Source organism: Bipolaris victoriae, assembly GCF_000527765.1.
Source record: "Bipolaris victoriae FI3 unplaced genomic scaffold scaffold_0, whole genome shotgun sequence".
In the NCBI taxonomy this organism is placed as follows: domain Eukaryota; kingdom Fungi; phylum Ascomycota; class Dothideomycetes; order Pleosporales; family Pleosporaceae; genus Bipolaris; species Bipolaris victoriae.
The window spans coordinates 107,321-127,499 of NW_014575392.1; the positions used below are offsets into that span (position 1 = coordinate 107,321).

General features: G+C 53.4%; 10 protein-coding genes across 10 annotated transcripts; 6 read left to right on the forward strand and 4 right to left on the reverse strand.

The window, feature by feature from the left end:
• Positions 1-256: 256 nt before the first annotated feature.
• COCVIDRAFT_21434 (hypothetical protein) lies at positions 257-2,521 on the forward strand (the record flags this gene model as incomplete). Its single annotated transcript, XM_014707034.1, has 3 exons — positions 257-560; positions 611-1,811; positions 1,885-2,521. The coding sequence occupies 3 exons, from the start codon at positions 257-259 to the stop codon at positions 2,519-2,521; spliced, it is 2,142 nt and encodes a 713-aa protein (XP_014562520.1).
• Positions 2,522-3,123: 602 nt separating this feature from the next.
• Positions 3,124-3,273, reverse strand: COCVIDRAFT_83627 (hypothetical protein; the record flags this gene model as incomplete). The annotated part of the gene is made up of 1 exon (XM_014707184.1): positions 3,124-3,273. A coding segment is annotated over one exon (150 nt), but the record flags the coding sequence as incomplete, so codon positions are not given.
• Positions 3,274-4,206: 933 nt separating this feature from the next.
• Positions 4,207-5,194, reverse strand: COCVIDRAFT_10898 (hypothetical protein; the record flags this gene model as incomplete). Its single annotated transcript, XM_014706974.1, has 3 exons — positions 4,207-4,395; positions 4,425-4,642; positions 4,978-5,194. 3 exons carry the CDS (start codon positions 5,192-5,194, stop codon positions 4,207-4,209), a joined length of 624 nt encoding a protein of 207 aa, XP_014562460.1.
• A 1,500-nt stretch (positions 5,195-6,694) lies between these two features.
• Positions 6,695-7,704, reverse strand: COCVIDRAFT_10899 (hypothetical protein; the record flags this gene model as incomplete). Its single annotated transcript, XM_014706975.1, has 2 exons — positions 6,695-7,504; positions 7,576-7,704. 2 exons carry the CDS (start codon positions 7,702-7,704, stop codon positions 6,695-6,697), a joined length of 939 nt encoding a protein of 312 aa, XP_014562461.1.
• A 605-nt stretch (positions 7,705-8,309) lies between these two features.
• COCVIDRAFT_32444 (hypothetical protein) lies at positions 8,310-9,465 on the reverse strand (the record flags this gene model as incomplete). Its single annotated transcript, XM_014707107.1, has 3 exons — positions 8,310-8,563; positions 8,656-8,850; positions 9,276-9,465. 3 exons carry the CDS (start codon positions 9,463-9,465, stop codon positions 8,310-8,312), a joined length of 639 nt encoding a protein of 212 aa, XP_014562593.1.
• Positions 9,466-10,536: 1,071 nt separating this feature from the next.
• Positions 10,537-11,566, forward strand: COCVIDRAFT_32445 (hypothetical protein; the record flags this gene model as incomplete). Its single annotated transcript, XM_014707108.1, has 6 exons — positions 10,537-10,541; positions 10,667-11,078; positions 11,178-11,225; positions 11,281-11,313; positions 11,367-11,450; positions 11,522-11,566. The coding sequence occupies 6 exons, from the start codon at positions 10,537-10,539 to the stop codon at positions 11,564-11,566; spliced, it is 627 nt and encodes a 208-aa protein (XP_014562594.1).
• A 1,470-nt stretch (positions 11,567-13,036) lies between these two features.
• Positions 13,037-13,354, forward strand: COCVIDRAFT_10902 (hypothetical protein; the record flags this gene model as incomplete). Its single annotated transcript, XM_014706976.1, has 1 exon — positions 13,037-13,354. The coding sequence occupies one exon, from the start codon at positions 13,037-13,039 to the stop codon at positions 13,352-13,354; it is 318 nt and encodes a 105-aa protein (XP_014562462.1).
• Positions 13,355-14,279: 925 nt separating this feature from the next.
• COCVIDRAFT_83310 (hypothetical protein) lies at positions 14,280-14,696 on the forward strand (the record flags this gene model as incomplete). Its single annotated transcript, XM_014707185.1, has 1 exon — positions 14,280-14,696. One exon carries the CDS (start codon positions 14,280-14,282, stop codon positions 14,694-14,696), a length of 417 nt encoding a protein of 138 aa, XP_014562671.1.
• A 574-nt stretch (positions 14,697-15,270) lies between these two features.
• Positions 15,271-16,221, forward strand: COCVIDRAFT_83639 (hypothetical protein; the record flags this gene model as incomplete). Its single annotated transcript, XM_014707186.1, has 2 exons — positions 15,271-15,831; positions 15,919-16,221. The coding sequence occupies 2 exons, from the start codon at positions 15,271-15,273 to the stop codon at positions 16,219-16,221; spliced, it is 864 nt and encodes a 287-aa protein (XP_014562672.1).
• Positions 16,222-16,792: 571 nt separating this feature from the next.
• COCVIDRAFT_83712 (hypothetical protein) lies at positions 16,793-17,119 on the forward strand (the record flags this gene model as incomplete). Its single annotated transcript, XM_014707187.1, has 1 exon — positions 16,793-17,119. A coding segment is annotated over one exon (327 nt), but the record flags the coding sequence as incomplete, so codon positions are not given.
• Between the last annotated feature and the right edge of the window lie 3,060 nt (positions 17,120-20,179).

Consider the following 20,179-nt stretch of genomic DNA (forward strand, 5'->3'; position numbering starts at 1 on the left):
ATTGTATGCGCCAATCACAACAAACAGGGACCTGATGGCCATCATGCCTCGTGTCTGAGGCGGCTATTGATTCGCTTAGGAAACACGCTACAGCAAGTGACATTGAGTGACATCATCAACGTAACCCAGCCAGCATGTTAGCAACATGGCTTTCCAACAACAACAACACATCAGTGCCCTGGACCGGATGACACCGGAAACAGAACCTAGTAGCTCGGGGCGACAGTACAAAGGTAATTGATCTGGACCACCGACTATGAGCTCGTTCTGGCAGCCACTTGACGACCACGACGACTCGGACGAATCAATCATGACAGATCCACTGGAAGAGCTACAGAGCCCGCGGAAGGCGAGAGACGACTTCATCAAGTATATGAAAAATGAGGTGTTCAGATTGAACTTTTATCGAGCGCACATGCTGTACTTTATTATCGTCATCTTCGTCTCCTCGCTTGTTGTGTATGGCCAAGGTCGTGCCGATGGACCGAAAGAACTGGGTAGTGCCCATATGACGTATACAGATGCATTGTTCCTATGCTGTAGTGCCATGACTACAACAGGTAGGCCATGCCATCAGATCAATTGTATTCACCGACTAACGGCAAGATAGGTCTCAATCCGGTCGATCTCGGCCCACTATCTGGCTACCAACAAGCCACCTTTGCCATTCTCATGATGGTCGGCAACATACCATTTGTCTCCGCAGCCGTAGTCTTGATCAGACGAACTCTGTTCCGCAAGAAACTAGCAGATGTCGTAAAGCACTCGCACACAATGCAACGATTAGTTCAAGATATCGAACAAAATTACCAATCGGATCAGGCTGAAAACAGCGGTAGTAATAGCAACAGAGGCCTACGACAAAGGTCCACAGTATCTCAAAGCCATCAAGCCCAAGGCAAACAATCCCACAATGAGACCCCATCCAAAGTGAACACCAAGCCTGCACCTCGTCAACGCAGCTACCACTACGAAACAGGCTTCGGCTTCATCCCCACACCCTGGGAAACACAATTCGCACAGAATCTCTTCCGCCGCTTCATCGACTTCTTCGCCACAGAACTAAAACCAGAGCAGCACGACTACATATCCTTTAAACCGCATTTGGATTCCAGGGGCCGCTTCCGCGATCTCAGCGAGGCAGATCGCATGGAACTCGGAGGCGTCGAGTACCGCGCTTTACAAGCTCTACTCCTGATTCTCGTCGGCTACCAACTCTTCTGGTATCTCCTCGGCATCACCTTCCTCCTCCCTTATGCATATCGAGAGAATATCAAAAACGTGCTATACACCGCCCAACCCGAGGGCATCAATCCAGGCTGGTGGGGCTTCTTCGCCACAGTCACTGAGTTTGCAAATGGTGGTCTGAACATATTGAACGCAAACTTTATCCCCTTCAGCGGCTACCCCTATGTCCTGCTCGTCTCTGTGACTGTCGCTTTCGCGGGCCAAACGCAGTTTCCGATTTTTCTTCGCGTCACGATTTGGGGACTCAAGAAGATGGCGCCCAGGCAGTCACGGTTCAGGAATACAATGGAGTTTTTGCTGCAGCATCCCAGACGCTGCTTCATCTATCTTTTTCCGGCGCGTGAGACGCTGTATTTATTCGTCACGCAGTTTGTTATTGATGTCACTGCGTGGCTTTGCTTTGAGATTCTCAATATCGGGATGCCGGATGTTGAGGCTCTGTCGACTGGGACACGAATTCTGGATGGACTCTTTCAAGCCAGTGGACTCAGGACCAGTGGAGCGTACATCATCTCTTTGAGTTCTCTTGCTCCAGCGTGTCTGGTTGCGTACCTCGTCATCATGTGAGTTTTGCTTGCAAATACGAATGTATGATATTTATAGATTATGCTAACGTTTATTCCTTTGTTTGATTAGGTACATTTCGATTTATCCAATGACGCTGACACTGAGGAAGACGAACACGTATGAGGAAAGATCAATTGGACTGGAAGAGAGTGATAATAGTGCTACTGGTGTAGCTTCACACTTGCAGAAACAACTAGCCTACGACATCTGGTTCCAATTCCTCGTCTTCTTCCTCATCTGCTGCATCGAAAGACGTCATATCCTGAATGCCGATCCTGGCTTCAGCATCTTTTCCATACTCTTCGAAGTCACATCAGCATATGGCACCGTCGGCCTGAGTCTCGGTGTGCCCGGTAAAAACTACAGCCTCTGCGGCGACTTTGCCAGCTTAAGCAAAGTCGTGTTGCTATTTGCAATGCTTCGCGGTCGCCATCGAGGTCTGCCTTTTGCAATTGACCGAAGTATATTATTACCAGGTGAAGAGCTCATGCACCGCATGGACCAGGAGTACAGTGCCAAAGGTACCGAGGACCCGCGACAGGAAGCTGAGCTGAGAAAAGATATTGAGCGGAGCGGTGTGAAGACGTTGGACAACAAAGGAAAGGGGGAGCAAGACCCTGAGGACAGGAGACGCTCGCAACCGATCAACCACACTGCTTGCGAATCGTCGTCGTCGGCGACGGTACAAGCAGAGTCAGATCCTTGATGATGATGACGACCACTTGAACATGCTCAGCCACCTTGGGTTTTGTTGCGGCATTACTATCGGTCTAAAATCACACCGTGCGGTACCGACAACGAGCATATAGTGTATTGGATTCGGGCAACGCAGCTCCGTGACACACAGTCCTAGCGAGTCTCCTTATTCAGCAGCCCACACGTCCCCCCGTCCCCCCGCCCATGCCTTGCATGCATACCGTGGACGGGCAACTCTGATTGCTACGTACGTGCAAAACACGTCACGGATTGTCGGTCCTCTTTCCCTAACGCTTTGGTCGACTGCAATTCTTCCCCAAGCAAGTAAAATCAATCGGATATGACCGAAGAACGCCACACAGCACAGCAACATGCGTGGTAAGATGACTTAATGGGGGTGAACCTGTACTTTGTTCATGCAAAAAAAAAAAATGGGCGCGCGGAGTCATCAGCCTTACAAGGCTTGCAATCCATCGCGCGCGTACGTAGTTAGCAACGAACATTTATGCGCCTTGTAGCCCGTGCAAAAGAAAAGCAAAAGAAAACAAGCGTGTCCCCGTCTCCACTTGATGTCCTTCCAACCCCAGTTCGCATAAACGCCGCTTAAAGCGCTCAGACCCTGAATCTCCACATGGACGCCCGACACGTCGAGTCGCAGGGCGGGCGACACCAAAGGGACCCGACAAAGACGCAAGGACTGCCGGAGTGCAGATCCGCATCCAGACTTGGTAGATGCGCCGGGGCGCAAGGGACATGGGAATTGACTCGTTGGAGTGGGAGGATCAAGGGGGATCAAGGAGGATCGGAGTTCGATGGAAACGGTGTCCTGGTTACAGGGAACAAGTGACAGCCACATTGATGGGCCTGGGAAATTGGCTTTCCCGTAGGTAATCCGCCGTATCAGCGAGTCAGATTTTGGAGGGGGGGGGACCAGCCTGTGGCGTTTGGGGATGTGCGTTGGGCAATGACATCGGGGGTGAGGGAGCAGCGGACGGGAGATGTGCACGATGGTTCGGTAAGCCGAAAATGAGGTGGCTTTTTTGGACAGGGGGGTGCCGGGGAGGCGTCAGTGTGTTTGGTCGAAAAGAACACCATGCCTCCTTCTAGAATGGAAACACACCACGCATACCACCCACGCTGACGCCATGGGCCATGGAAAAGGAGGCAGCCTTCTAGATGGTCGATACGAGAAAGACAGATAGACGCATGAAATGCGATCGTATACCCAATCTTGCGGACCCTTGATTCCTTCTCATCGAATGCGCAGCATGTGGAAAATTCCAAATCCAAGACGGAATGACCGAATGCAGCGAGGAAGCAAATAATCCACCGAGAAAACCTCCTCTTCCACGTTTTCCCAATCTGTGTGGACCCTCCTCTTCCGCTTCTCTTTTTTGCTCACCGGAAGTACCAGGAGCAGGGCAACCGAGGACAAGCACGACGCCCCAGAAAATCCAGAATACTACCTTGACGTAGCAATCTATCGCTGGCGCAACGATAGAAGTAGTAGGGTAACCTGACGTTAGCGGGTTATAGTAATCGATTAGGGCACGGCACTGCCTCTGTTCATACCGAGCGATCAGCATGCCTAATTACCTGAAACGGTTCACAAATCCCCCCTTCCCGCAAGGGGACATGGTAAGTACATAGTCGACGGCACAAAAATCGTACGATTTTTCGAGATTTTTTGGTGATTTATTGGGCTCTAGTGAGTACCCGCCTTCCGATAACGGTGAATTCCGTCTCGCGTCTGCGGGAAATGCGGGGAATGGCATAGTGCGTGCCGAGAGATGTGGATGGAAAGAGGACGGAAAGGCCGTTTATGGATGTGTGGGTTGTTGACCCTGAGGCTGAAGGGTACGGTGAACCTCGGTAAGTATTGTTCTGGAAGTTTGAATAGGAAGGCAGAATACCATGTTTACTATGAACTCGTATTCCGGTGGCGATTGTTTTTGTGCGCGAGTAAAGGCGGGGCGAGGAGGAACTGGTGCGGTGGTAAATGTTTCATGGCCATTTTGTATACTTGGCTCGCGCGCGACGAAGGATTGTTTTGGTGTCGCTATTTTGATAGGTTTCTCCACTTTGTTCGTATGCAGTGGATGTGTGTAGATGAGGGAAGGATGCGATGCCGCTGTGCAGTATCGCATAGTACCCGTTGCAAGTCAGGAACATAGCGTGTATCAAACAGTATGTCAAGAAACCCCCACACGGTACTGCGGGAGGACAGGCGAAGAAACCCGACCATCGTCAGCCCAGCAAATTAAGCCCTCACGAGTCCCCAAGCTACACTGGCGATAGCCGTTGCGGGATTGCGGGGAGGGTAGAGGCGGATACATGGATGCGAAGCAATTTGTGTTTGGCATCGTTTGGAACAAGTTGTGCGGGGCGTGGACCCCCATCTCATTGTACTTGAAACATTTTGAGCCAAACGGTGCGTTCGGCGCTATCTGGTTCTTTTCGCCCGACACGCGCGCGCGCAAACAGTTGCAGTAGCGCCAGCAGAGTACGAGAAGCGGAGGGTTTCAGTGAAGCAAGTGGGTGGGCGAGAAGAATGGTGTTGAACAGTGATGGTGTTTTGCGGTTGAGGAGGAAAGGAGGAAAGGAGGAAAGCAGAGGCAAGAGGGGTTTGTGAGGAGGAAGGTGGGGGAGCAAGTGCAACGGAGTGCCGAGATGAACCGGCCATGTCGTTGTGGCTGCCGCTTGTTTGTTTGAACTTTATTTTGGTTGTTCTTGCCCTTTTCGGTGGCTGGTGTGCTTGCGCCCCATGCACTGCGGAACTCAGGAAATGAAAACATCTGCACCCAAGTGAATGCCCCGGCACGCGGGGAATAACCTGGGGGAAGGAAAGGCGAGAGCCGGAAAAGAAACTAGGGCCGTTGTTGACTCCTGCAGGACGGGAGGGGCATTAGTTGTTTTGATGTTTGATAGACATGTCCTGTACTTTTTCGGAGATTAAATTGTTTGCAGTGTGATTGCTTTCAATGAAACAGATAGAGGCAAAAGTAAAGAAATATCAAGATACGGAAATGCGGAGGAACGGCACGGGGGATAAGGCACGTGTGCACGGCCAACCTACCGCGTTCCCGGTGATTGGGATTTTCTTTTTGATTGTTCTTGATTGTTTACTTGACAATGCTTGTTTGGGAAAGAGCTAAGAGATGGGATACATAGCCGCCGAGGATGCATCGCAACCGCTGATGGAGATGGAAAAGAGACAAGAAGCTGGGCGATGACAGATGCGTAGTAGTAGGAACTTTGCGCAATAACAAGCATGTCTGCTTCCCATTGCGGTTTGGCGATTTACCCCACCTTTGGTTTTGTGCAACATGGGGTTATGCACGACACGTGCATTTTGTTGAACGCGAATGCGAACAAGTAATTTTGCGATGCAAGCAAGCGCCGATAATATCACAACCTACTATAAGTCTTACCCACTTGCAACTTCAAAACTGCACCCAAAGGATTAATGACAGGTTCACAAATCCGCAATGTCGAGCATGGCGGCTGGCAAAATGTCAAGCGCTAGTACTAGTAGTAGTCCCGAACACCTGTTACAACATTCTCGCTTAACGCCCTCGAAATAACAAGGTATGGGGCTTAAGCGAAATTATCAGGGTGACTACAGTCCAATATCGCAAACAATGCTAGATGATAATATATCTCCTACACTCACAATCAAGACAATGTGGTTTTAGCGCCACAGGTTCACAGCAAGTGGAGAAGGCGTTCATATGGAAACATGTGTTCTAGACCTAGGGTTTGCGCCACATGTCTGGACCCTACATAGCTATCTGACGCTATATCCACAATTGTAAAAAAGACGAGACAGTTGCAACGCCAGAACACCCGCTCTATCCAGTAGCCAATAAGCTACCCTTGCAATAAAAGACGAGGAAAAGTGGAAAACAGTGACAAATTCCAGAGACGTGAATGGAAGAAGCTCCGCCCCAGCCAGACCAAAGCGAAACGCGTGCAGTGTCATATCAGAAGATCGCATATACCATGCCATGCCAAGTTCAACTGAGTCGTAGAGGAAGAAAAAAAACGCATTGATTGAATGAAGAATTAATGAAAGTAAAGAATTGAAAGCCATGCTAACCCATAATATGCATATTCCCAATGTGCCTAAATGCCAAACATGTGTTTTTATCGTGTACAGGAAACGTAAAGGCAGTAAACCAATCTAGTTCCTGTCGTCGTTGAGCAGGCTAGCAATGGGCATGTTATCCCTTGGGGCAGAGCTCCAAGACCTTGGGCGACCAGAAGAGGGGACTGGCATGGGGAGGACATATGGCATGCGCTCCGGGACAGAGATAGCGCTAGCGTTGTTTTGGCTCATGGGGCTGTAGTGCTTGGCTGGCTCGCTCTGGGCAGGGGAAGCATAGGACTGGAAAGGAGCAGGCTTGAAGACGGGGTTGTGCATGATGGTACCGTCAGGCGAGGCATCGGGTGTAGGAGGGCGAACGGCGTTGGAGCCGCTGCGCCAGATCTCCTCGAGCTGGGCAGGGGAGACATCCGCACCGTAGTCAGCAGCAACAGTGGCCCAGAATTGCTGGCGGCGAGCCTCGTAGATGGAGCGAAGGCGATCGGTATCGACAACCTTTGGCTGGTGAGCAACCTCGGTGTTAATGCGGAGACCATTGTATGGCTCAGGCGAACCACAGGGGGTAAGAGTGCGAGGCTTGGGGAGGAGAATCTTGTGCTGCGAGCGGCCGGGAGAGTTGGATACCGAGCCAGCACGGACATGAGGGCTGCCCGTGTAGCTCATAGGAGAGCTGTGACGAGACGACTGCGAGTAGGCATCCTGTTCGGCGACCATGCCATAGGCAGCAGAAGTTCCGGTAGAGCTGCACGAGGTGGTCGAGGAGACAGAGTTGTTGCGCTTGCGGCGGTGGCTACCGTGAGAGAGCTGGTGGTAGTGGAGGCGGCAGGCGAGCTCAGTCTTCTTGAGGTGTGCTGCAATGTGCTTGTAAGGCATCTTTTGCATACGGGTCTGGAGGAGGTAGTTTTCCTATCTGATGTTAGAAACGGGGGAAACTTGATAAGCATGAACAAGAAACTCACCTCTTCTTCGGACCAGGACCTGTTTCCACCGGCCGACATCTTGCGAGCACGAAGGCTGGAAGAATCGGTAGGGGACTGCGAGTTCATCTCTGGGAGAGGAGAGAGAATCTGGGGCTGGTGGTGAAGCATGGTTGATAGTTGAAGCGTGTAGTAGTAGCTGAGTTGGCAAGATGATTGTGCTTTTGTAAAAGTCGTGCCGAGTCGTTTTGTTTTGAATAAAGAAGTCTGTTCGCGGTTGATCGAGTCTAGCTCTGAAAAAGAAGGTATTATGCGGTAAGGACAAGTAGATTGCACAGCAATGTTGATTAAGTGAATGTAGGGCAGCCCAAACCAGTGGGGATGTAAAAGAGAGTATTACAAGGCTGCTAAGAAAACAAAAGACTGATTGCCGATTGAACAGATGCGGTTGAGGCCTCGAAACTTGGGGCAGCGGAGTAATTATAGAGTTTGGACACAGGACAGGAAACGGGCTTGTCTTGGAGGAGGCAGACCAGGCTGAGGAGGAGTGGCAGTCTCTGACATTGGCAACGTTTTCAAACCGTCGCTTCTGCTACTCGAATCTTGATCGGCGGTATGGGGCATGACGGGCGTTCGTAGCCAGAATGTTTGGAAGAACCTTGACACGAGACATGTTAAGCCGGAAGGGGAACGGACTTGTGGTCGCATTCAATGTTGATGCCTGGGGCCCTTGGGTAGGCGAGTGGGGCGCATAAGGGAGTGAGCCTCATCCGTGTTCACGGGGCGAGTTTCAAAACCGCGCGCGTCGGACTTGATGCAGTTTTGACGGAGGCAATGGTTTGACGTTGTTTGGCCCGCAGGGAAACAAGCAGCGCCCAGAGCGTCGTGACGGCGGGGGCTAACCTAGAAGACGCAGTGACAGGGTGTGTAGGGGACTGTGCCCCGGGCGGCTTCGCCAATGGCGTCGAGGGGAAACATGGGCTATGGAGGATCGGCGAGGTTTGGTGGTAATGATACGAGCCTTCTTGGCCTGCTCCATCAATTGCAGTAGTCGGACAGCAGGTCGCGAGTAAGTTTTTTTTGGGGGGGGATGCGTGGGAGATTGGGGGGCGCAGACGCAACATGGACAAGCGGTGATGACGACGCTGTGTGAGACGAGCGAAACGAGAGCAAGTTCGGGTCGAGGGGATTCCGCTGTGAGCATCAACAGATCAGGCAGGCATTTCAGGCGGAAGCACTTGGCAGCGGTGGCAGCGACAGCAGCCATGGGTCGGCGGCGTGCGACTGGCGACTGGCGGTCAGTGGCGGGGGTCGAGCCTGAGCGGTTCTCTCAAACACCTGTGGCTTGTGGTGATACTGGCGCTGCGTCAGGGCGGCTGGAGCTGACGCTTGGCTGGCATGCAGACCAGCAGAGGCGAGGCGTGGAGAGAACGATTGATGGCCTGATGGCAGCGACAGCATGTTTGAGGCAGCCTTTAATTCCCCCGCATTGCCCACTAACAGTGTGCTTGTTCATGTGCGCGAGGTGTCGCTGTTTGGTGAGGATGTGAGAATTGTCCGATGGCAGTGCCAGTGCGGACAAGACTGGGGCGGGGTAGGTAAGTAAAGTGGGTGGGTGGGTGCTCACACAGCGCAATATGTGTGTGTGTGTGTGTGTGAGTGCGCCCATGTGTGTACGTACTACTAGTATGTAAGTACAAGCGTATACCTTACTTACATGTATGTAGGCATCATGGACATACAGTACTGTACATTACATGTCCAGTGGGGAGGGGAGGGGAGGGGGGCCTTGTATGCATTGGCGACAACGACAACGACGACAACAAGAACAACAACAGCAGCAGCAGGATAACAACAGGCGACAATGTTCGGTTCTGTGTGACGCTCGCTGGCTGGCTGGCTGGTTGGGGCCCATGGGCAAGGAGCGGCCATGGTGTTGATTACCGATGAGGGCCCGGCCCATGCACGCTACCACCCCAAGCCTGCCCCGCTTCTGGCCAGCGACTTTTGTCTACCGCGCTTCCCTGTGCCCAACGTCGTAGTCGTAGTCGTAGTCGTAGTCGTCGTAGTCGTTAGTCGTTAGTCGTGATCATCGCCAACCACCACTCGCTTGCATGCGACCACGGCCTGCGCGTCACCTCCCACCCGCCAGGCCATGACTCTGCTTCACACACGACATGCACTCGCTCTGCTCTCTCTCCTGCCTCGTCTGCCCCGCCGTGTACATCCCACCCACTACTACTACTGCTGCTGCTACTCACACATACTCACCCATCGCTCCCCATTCACTCACTCACACTCACTCACTCACAGCCCGCAAGACGCCATGCCGGCAACACCATGCTGCTGCTGCTGCACCCATTAGTACTATCAAGTCGACGATGCATGCACCTCGCCTGTCACGCGCTGCCCTCACTCTCCCTCTCTCCCTCTCTCCCCCGCCCCTCGCAGCATCCATCCATCCTGCTGTCGCGGTAACATTCAATCGCCAGCCACCTGTTCATCTAAGCCTGGCCCCTAGAGCCGGCTACCCCGCTTCTTGTCTGCACCGCGTCCCCGCGTATCTGTACTTTGTCCTCCACCATGACTTCACCTACTCACATGTACCCCCTACCCACCTGCCCCCCCAGCGCCGCCGCCAACCCCCGCTAGCATCTGCCCACTCAACCTCACTGCCTCTGTCTCGTCCTCCACCATGCTGCCACTGCCCCCCTCTCATTCGCCAGCCTCCTGCCAACCTGACCTCCTTTGTATTCCTTGTACTTGATCAGCGCTCGCTCCTGCAGCCGACCGCCCTACTTGGATATCATGATGCTTTGCTGCCTTTACTCTGGCCGTCGTACTCTTTGAAGGCAGTTCTCCAAGCTGTAATATACCGGCATGACACTGCTCGACATAGCCTCTCCTCGCGCTCTCCAGTGAAGCTGTCTCGTGTCGCACCCCTCCCTCGAGCCTGGCTAACCTCTTATCCTCGTCGAGTTTCGTCACTTCCCGTCTGCCGCCATGTCGTGAGTCTCTCCAGCTGCCTTTGCCCTGCCCTGGCCCCGGCCGCAAGACCTTTTTTGCCATTGCATTCTTGCTTTGACGTTTGCTCTTTTTTTGCCGCGCATGCTGACGTCGTGGCTCCCGACAGCTCCCCGCCCTCCACCAAGCGCAGCTTGAAGCCATCGCCAATGACCTCCAACCCACCCCCGACGGCTCGTCCTGCTGCACCTGCCGACCTGCCCACTCTACACCCAGCTACCTCGTTGACTGCCCCGGCTCAAGACACCCATCTCGGCCCTCAGCAGCCACTTCCTTCTCCCACCAGCCGGAAGCGCAAGTCGGTCACACTCGGACACTCGCATGAGCCCATGGCCGGTGCGACAGAGAGCAGCGTAGAAGCCCACGCAACCAGTGCAGCATTACCCCCGCCCCCTCAACCAGACGCTGTCCAGGAACCAAAGGCCAAAAAGAGTCGTACCAACACACCATGGACCCCAGCCGAAGAATTGCGACTCAAGCAAATGCGAGATGCGGGCAACAGCTGGAGTGAGATTGCAAAGGTGCGCCCATGTCGCAGTCGCTGCTTCCCTTTTAGCTCTTCACCCCAAACACATAGCGCCTGCCAGAACGTACCAAGTAACTGATCGTGTGCCTTATAGACGTTTCCGCAGCGAACCGAAGGAAGTGTGAAGAAGCATTGGTACAAGGTAGGAAACATCGCCAGTCCCCGACCGTCGTGTTGCCCCTTTGCTGACTTTCCAGGACATGCACTACGCAGAGTTCGCAGAGGATGAAGTGAGTTGTGCACCCGCTGACATTGTCGTGCGTGTATGCTGATGAGTAAGAAGAGCGCCGCGCTGCTTGCCGCCATCAAGGAGTACGATGCCAACAAGTGGAAAGTCATTGGGCAGAAGGTCGGCAAACCTGCAAAAGTACGTTGCGGCCTGTTTCGCGTCCCCGTGGACAAGACAAGCATCGACTCTGCTGCTAACACGGACACCAGGCATGCGAGCAATACGCAAAGGAGAACTTTGGTGGCAAGTATTGAGGGACCCATGCCCACCATCCGTCTGCATGTTCCCGCTTGCTCGTACGATGCGCCAGGTTCATGACGATACTACCAGCGTTCTTCTCCTCTCAATCTAGCTCGGTCTGCACACAACCGAGGTAGCCATCCGTCCGTCCTGCTTGGTGTTTCTGCACTCTGTTTCCTGGCCAGTGGCGTACTCGAGGATTCCTTCGTCTTTGATGATTTACACAATGCTTGAGTGTTTTTCGGGACAACGTGGCCAGGTTTATTTTGGGGGGAGTTTTTTTTTGGTTCCTCTGGCTCTTCTTTCGGAAGAGGGCTCGGCAAAGGGCTTGCGAGGGGGGTTGTCCCTATCCCGGACTTAGTATCGGCTATCCTTACGTATGAATGGTCTACCCATGGCAATATGGCGTGTCAAACGTGGGGAAAGGCTTTGCAAAAAGAGGTCATCACTGCACTGCTCATTGGCCCGTCCTGATTATGTTTTTGTTTCATGTCAACGTATCGCTGGTTTTGCAAACCTGCAGCAGTTCAACCAAATGTTTCAACACCTCGCCACACTTTGAATCCTTTTGCCTGATTCCTGCAAGTTGCCGCATGCCGATCAGCGTGCTCTTATGCCGTTGTTGGTACACACGCCATACTCATAGTACAGTACACACACGGCAGCCCGCCCGTCTCTAGGTGTGCCACAAATAGCCAGCTGCGCCTTCAACAAAAAAAAAAGGTCCAATTGCTCGTGCAATCAACGGTCGTGTTGACAATCTATGTTGCAAATAGCCACGTGTAACGGGTGGCCGTTACCAGACAAAGGCTCCGGCTACACTACCGAGCCAGTTCAGTGGGTGTGCAAATGGTTGCACCCCCCAAGGCGCTTGGGGATGGGAAGACGTCCTAGTTCTCTTTTGCCTCTCTTTCGCTTGTCCTTTTTTGTTTCCTTTTGGGAACTGTAGCAGCTGCAGGTGGGCAGAGGCCCGCCGGTGTGAGTGAGCGACTGGGGGTTCAACTCAGTCGCCCACCATGTGCCGCAACTCGCAGTCGATGCCCTGCACGCGCTCCGCTCACGAGACAGGCTGGATGACATGAGGGTCGCGGATGGGGGAAAGAGTGCTGAACGAGGGCGAGGGCGAGGGTGAAGTGGGTTACATGGTGCGTCCCGTCGAGCCTATAGTTCACAAAGGCCCGCAACAGCCTAAATGGATAATGCGCCGCTGGTCGAGTACTTGACGATTGGCAGGCCATTTGCTAGGCCTGAATGTCAACAGTGAGGTCATAGCGAGGGCTGCATAGGCAGGGAGCAGGGAGGTCCCAGGCGTGGCCAGGGGTGGGGTGGGTTTGTAGAGTGCAGGCTGTGGCAGGCCCATCACGTGCATGAAGGGTGGATGTGAGAGGCGAATGCAAGGGAGCAGGAGCGTGAGCAGCGTGAGGAGTGTTGTCTTCCGGGCAAGGGCATAGCCGTCAGGCGCGCAACCCTTTGGGGGGTCCACGATGCGCCGTCAGCGCCATCCGCCCTTCATCTCATGCATGCGGTCGAGAGATGAGATGTGTGTATGCGAGGGGACTCGGGGCGGGCAGATCGCGGCCGGCCTGAGTAGCGAGCGAGCAGCGCCAAGACCGTGTTGTGCTTTCCATGTCGCTGCTGCTGTCGCTGTCGTTCCCGATACTAGCGCGCCCAGGTCCGAATCAATCGCAGCCGACGTCGACTCACCTTCTCCCCCACAACGCCTCGCTGCTGCTGCCGCCATGCTCCCAACCACCCAATCCCTCCCCCCCCAACCTCGCCGGCTACTGTCTCAGGTATACTAAGGACTAGCACTCGGCACATGAAAGCAGCACAAGAAACAACGCGAAAAAACTGTCACCGGTCACGCAGCGCCGGCCCGCTTTGCTACTGGCCGTTGGCAACTTCCGCACGCCTGCTGGCTCTCGGCAGCGTGCCCGAAATGCGTCATCTGGCGCGGGCGTCGGGGTATTCTTGTGGCTGGTACCATTTGCAGTGTACCAGTCCCATCTCACGGGGGGGTGATGAAGCGCATATAGGACAGGGTCTCAGTGTATACCTTGAAACGGCTTACGCATGAGCCAATCTGAGGCTGTCCATGCCTATGCGTTAGAGAACCATGACCAAAGGGCCCTGGCCATGGCTCGGTCCCACTGCTTACAGGCGGGTGCTACGGCAGCGTGAGTGCCGACAGAGACAAGCCCATCCTGCCTGGATCAAAGCTTCACGTTTTTGCAAAGCTCCGTCATGCTCAACGGGTTTCTGCGCTCGGCCAAGGTGCTTCCAGGCATGAAGGGGGGACCCTCAGTTGACGCACCGGCACCGGATGCCTGGACACGACCAACCATCACATCCACCACCATCCAGACTTACATGCTTTGACCATGCACATGCCATTACACACCGTTGCCCGCCTCCACCACCACCACTACCACCATGACCCTGGCAGGGCCGCTCGACGCATTCGCCCCCGAGCAGGTCCCGAGCGCTCCTCCCGCGGTCGTGGCTGCGTGTCTGCTGGGTAGACACTGTCTCATCAATCTGGCATACACCTGCTCGGTGGTGGCGCTCCCCTTTCGGCAACTGCCCACTGTGCCCCTGCCGTGTCGCTAGCCGGTTCAGAACATCCTCAATGCACATCTCCTGGCCACCACGCTGCGCCAGGATTCGTCGTGCAGACGCTGCAACGGTGCTGGAGATCTTTCTTGTGATATTCTAGAAATAAACGACATGGCATGGACCGCGCACGCCCCGGGCCCCGCTGGCCCCCGCTGGCCGGCCAAAGTACCTCATTCCCACCTCATTTTGCAACGGCAGCCACTCACCACACGAGCCAGGCAGCATTGCACTCGACGAGATCGTGTGCCAGGCCCCCCCCTTCCCCTCGCAGGCCTGGTCATTGATCACCGCATTATGCTTGACGTAGAATCAGTTCCTGGGCCTTCCCTACTAAGCTCATTTGGTCCTTCTCAGGAACAGAGCGTCTCGTGGAGAGGACCCATTACTGTACATGCTTGGAGTCTGTGTCCGTGTGGCAATCGCACAAGACGGACCGGGTTTTTGGAGGGGACATACTGCCCGACCTTGTTAATGCCTTCTGCCCTCAGGCACAAATATCATATAATCCACAGCCGTCCCCAACAATAACCTGCTATTCGTCTGTTCCCCTACAAGGCTGCAAGCTATAGCCGGCCACCCCAAAGCTTAACACACGCGATAACACTTTGTCCGATGGCGCGTTCCCCCAAGCTCTTCTTGCTCCAACATTTGTCAATATAGAAATATTGGAGATAACCCAAACGCGTGCGACACATTTCATCGCAACCACAATCCTTGACTCAAACGAGGCACTCTTTTTTTCTCTCTCTTCTCCCTTTTTTTGTCCTTTCTGGCCCAGGTCTCATATCGGCGGCCTGCCAGAGCGAGTTTGCTCTGGTAGTCTCCATGCGTATTAGCAACACTGGCGAGTCCCTATCGAGGCCCTTTCCTCGACTACAGCGTACCAGGCAACGCTGGGGAAGAGCATCATATTCCGACTTCAAGCGTCGAACATTCCAATGTCCTGCATTCTCATACCGGATTGCCTCCGGGATACCATCACTCCTTCCTGCAGCCACATCCGTCTCAGACCCTTCAACATGCCGGCACCAGCTCCCACCCTACTTACACGGACATCGAGACACACTCACTACACCCAACCCATCTTTTGCGCCATCAATCCATGTCGCAACACTCTCCATCATCCTACAATGTGGGCTATCCACCGCCCCAGCAAACCGCCGGACGCAAGCGCAGCCACCCAGACGACTTGCCGCACGATCTTACCCCAACCTTAGAGCAACAGCTCAACCCGTACGCACAAGCAACGGGAAGCGTCTCACTACAGCACGCGACTCAGAGTTATTCTATTCAACAGTATCCGCCGCCGCCACCGCCCGCTCCTCACTCCACTCTTCCTCCAACTCACCATCACCATCTACCAAGCACTCATCGCAGTAAACGACACCACGCAATGGAGGGCGCACCTCCCTCACCATCTCATCACCATGGCCCTCCTAGCGTCGTAGGCCAAGAAGGAATGCCGGCACCTGCACAACGACCCCGCGGCCCCAAACTTAAGTTCACCCCCGAAGACGACCAGTTACTCGTCGATCTCAAGGAAAAGAAGAATCTCACTTGGAAGCAAATCGCAGACTTCTTTCCTGGCCGTAGCTCGGGTACTCTCCAGGTTCGCTACTGCACCAAGCTCAAAGCCAAGACGACGGTTTGGACGTCCGAGATGGTAAGTTCCTACTCCTAGCCATGAAACACACAACGTCGTGTGTGGCAAGCACAAGCCCGGGCATGCTAACCCCAATCGGAAAAACAGGTTGACAAGCTTCGCAATGCTATGCAAGAGTACGAGAATGACCGATGGCGCATCGTCTCGTCAAAGGTCGGTAGCGGGTTCTCGCCAAACGCGTGTAGAGACAAGGCCGAAGAGCTCCAGGCTATGGAGCTTGCTCAACAAGAGGCACAAGAGGACGAACATTCACAACTTCAACAACAGCAACAGCAGCAGCAGCAGCAGCAGCAGCAGCAGCAACAACAACAGCAACCACAACCACCGCGCACATACACCCCGTCGCAAATGGGAACCGGCCCGAGTGAACCAGACGCAAGATACCATTGACTGGCCGACCATGGCTTTGGGGGCTTAACTAGTCAAGTTGAGGCCCTCCGTGCATGGTGAGAAATCCAATGGTTGGGAACACGAGGAGAAGGAGGGGGAGGTGGTTACAGGGTTTGTGCTGGTCACAAAGTCCTCTGTGTGATTTACTTCAGCATCTGCGACACACTTCTTTCGGACATGCATGCATTCTTCTTTAATTGGCAAAATATTTTCTACGACGTAACCACGATTTGGGCCATGGCATGCCTTTCTTCTTCGATTCACACACCCTGAAACTTTTCGAACATATCGGGGAGTACGTACATCTTTTCGACGCGCGATACTACAAGCGAGTCGAGCATTGCGGCGGCGTTGGGAAGACAGGATAGGTTAGGAAACACTTTACGAGGAGGATGGGATTTGAGTTGATGGCGCAGCAACTAAAGATTTGACAAACGTCCGGCGTACACCACAATTCTGGCAAGGCAGACTTGGCAACAACAGACTAGGTGTTTGAGGGTATGTCAACAACGGAGCAAGAGAAGGGAAGATACCCAGGCAATTTTGCAAGGCGCGCGTTCTCATTGGTCTTTCCCCTAATCCTTTCCTTTGTACTACACAACCAGTATCCTTTTTTGATTTTTCTATATCATGCGTTAGCTTTCCTTCTATAACCATTTATCCTTACTTTTCTTTGCGAAATTTCGCACTTTTTACTCTACATTTGGATGAATTGGGGAGGGTTTTTTTGTTCTTCAACACTCAGTATGGCACATGGTGCCACAGCATACTTTCTCATGTTTCTTTACGAAACTTCAATTCTGTAATACCCCGTTACTATATTCAGTCCTTCCAGACAGTTGCAGAGTTTACGACCCACACAACACCACTTCCAACACCAATGTTCTCATCTTGTTAGAGGTTCTGGAACGTTCGAATGCATCCTCAGTCTAGAAATGCAGTTACACGGCTCAAGATTACTCAAAATGTCGAAACATGCGCACACACAAGTCTCACATATCGCAACTTGCTACATGACGATGAACCAAGCTCACCGGGCGTCAGCATGTTCACGCCAACCGAGCCGAACCCACGTCATGTCGTGTCTAGTAACCTGGGGTCCTGCCTGTCTCATAGTATGGTTTCAGATGTTGACGTGCACAACGGCACGACGAGGTTGATCTGAGACAGCGGTAGCCGCAGCCACAATATCGTGGCCTGACGAACATGATCACGTCAGGGCCAGAACGGCAAGGAACGTAAGTTCTGTCCGTTGGCAGTAGGGGAGAGCTTAAACATGCGCATCACAAGTGGTATTATTTGCAGCTATTCTGCCTCGTCAATGTATCACACACTCAGGAATCTCGCTGTTCCGAGAGAGATTGCACGTGACGTATTCACTTAGCAACTTCCTTTCTCTCTGCAGCTTTGTCGAGTGTTCATTCCAAGGATACATCAGTTTTGCCCTAGCAACGAGGCACACGTAAGGGGTTGCGGAATCGACTGTACCACGAGCATGTATGTACATACACTTGTCCCATTGGCTCGGACACGTCGAATCGTCTAGCGCAAGCGAACCTCCAACGCGACTACCTACTACTACTTACTGCCAGCCACGATTCATCACATACGCACGCCTCATGGCTATCCCTCCCTCGTCATCGCAATCATCGCCATATACAAGTTATCCGCCCAAGCGCGATCGCGACTTTCAATACTAGCAACCCTGCGCAAACTATACCGCTTGCAGGCGGACCCTGAACCCTGCCCTTATAACGCCCAGACTAGCAATTCGGGGACCTGTCCCGCGCCCACTTCGCTACTCCTGCGCCAAACGGCTGCCGAGCAAGCGTGTGGCAAGCTCCCAAACTGGAGGAGAGTGCGATAAATCACAAAAGGCCAAGAGAAAACAATAAGAGGTGTGGTAGGTTGCGCGAAGCCGAACACGCAAGCGGGGAACAGGATGCGCGCACGAGGCGGCAAGAAGGCGCGATTACTGGGATGGTCGATTATTCGCACCGCGCAGTAGAGCTAACCAGGGTCTTCCCTTTCGTTTGCTGCGCCGGAGCAATATCAGCGGGAAGGGAATCTGTCTCCGACGTTGAAACTATTGAAGAGCTCGGATGAAGGCGCGATGGACCGGGGGACTAGGGTCCGCGTGTGTGTCATTGCTTTTTGGCGACTGGCAACGGGTTTACCCTGTTGGCAATCAATAGCCTTGCTATGTTGGATGATCAACATAAGCAGGGGGCGGCGGTGCGGAGAGATAGTGCCAAAAGGAAATACACAAAGGGAAATATGGAGTATATGCCGAAGGAAAAGAGATATGGTGACAACAACGTTGCAGGAGGAACGAAGAAGCAAAAAAAGAGAGGAGATTAATCCCCGCATCAGCCAACGAAAAGCCGTTATTACGGGTATATTTTCTTGTTTTCTCCACATCCAGCACGCTCATTTCTTGCTCTACGGGGAAGACCGCATCCACTCAATCAACCATCTTGCGCCGCAAAAAGCAAAGCGCAATCCCTCCATTCGGACCCCCCTTGTCCCTAAGGGATCGACTCGCCTCCACCCATTCTCCAATACCCGGCTTTGCCAAAATGACCCACTATCAACCACTTAGGAAAAAACCTTGTCTTAACAAACGACGATGCGGCGGAGCAGCTTACCCGTGACGGAAGGCGAACAAGACAAGAAAATGGGCAGAGTGAGGCTTGGGCGGCCCAAACAAGGTAACTGTCGACGACGACGACGACGATGACGCCTCCAACTTGTTGTCTCCAAAAAAAATCACAAGAATAGAAGCGCGATCAACGTAGCACAGATCCGCAACCCCTCGAACCAAGTGTCCATCTTCTCCGAGTATGAGATACGGTGGCGATAGGCGACAAGACTCGCAATGATGAGCAAGCAAAAAAGACTCCGATGCAGATGCCGTAACCATTCCTCCGGGCCCAAACACTCTTTTCGTTATCCTCCCCCCCTCCCGTGCTGATTTATACTCGCCAATACTTGCCTACCGATAATCATACCATGCGCTTTGATCCTCCCACCCCCTGTGCCGTTTGCACTAGCAGCTCTCGCCACTCTTCCCTTCCCTTCCTCGCCTCCGATAGGCAACCGGTACCTGTTTTTCTGCCAACAACGGGGTCTGGCAAAATCGCTAACCAGCCACATTCCCCATACATCTAACAGACTAACGGAACGGGAAAGGAAAAAGGCAAAAAAAATGCAAAGTTATTGATCATCTGCCCAACCTAACGGCTTTTAGATGGCTAGGCAATTCTTGTTTTTCCCCACTAGTATAACGGTAACGGCTACTTGGCCCCCCNCCCCCCCCCCAGACGGACGACTTTTCAGAGATGCGAGGTGAGGCATGCAGGTGGTGCCGTCAAGCCTCTGGATTAGGCAAGCACGTAATACGCCCGATGCGCGGATGGCGGGAAGGAGGGGGGTGTGGGAGAGAGATGGGGGTGTGTGCGCACACACACACTTCTCACGCCCCCCCCCTTGTCTGTGTGCACCCTTGCCTTTTGGCCCTCGCTTGCACTGGGCATCATCAGGGTGAGTGAGTGAGGGAGAGACGAATGGAGCTTGTGCCGATTGGGCTCCTGGGCGATTTGTTGGCCAGGGGTAGTAAGTGGTGCACTTGGGCGGGTGGATGGAGAGATCTGGTCGACCGAGGATGATGTATGGTCAGATTTCTTTCCTTTTCTTGACTTTTGCTTTTTGGGAAGGGATGGAAAGGAGCGGGTTGCGGAGGGGTCAAGGTGTGATTGAGGTACCTGAATGGTACGAGGCATATGCGCGTATGTTTGATAGTAGTAACAGCATAGTGAGCTTTTCATCTCTCTTCCAACCCGGCAGTTGGAGAGGTATGTTGGGGCCCTGGCGCAAGTCATGTCCATAAGCCAAAAAAAATATGTAACACACCGTTAGGTAGGTGTCGCGGGGCCAAACGAGTAAGTAAAACTCACTT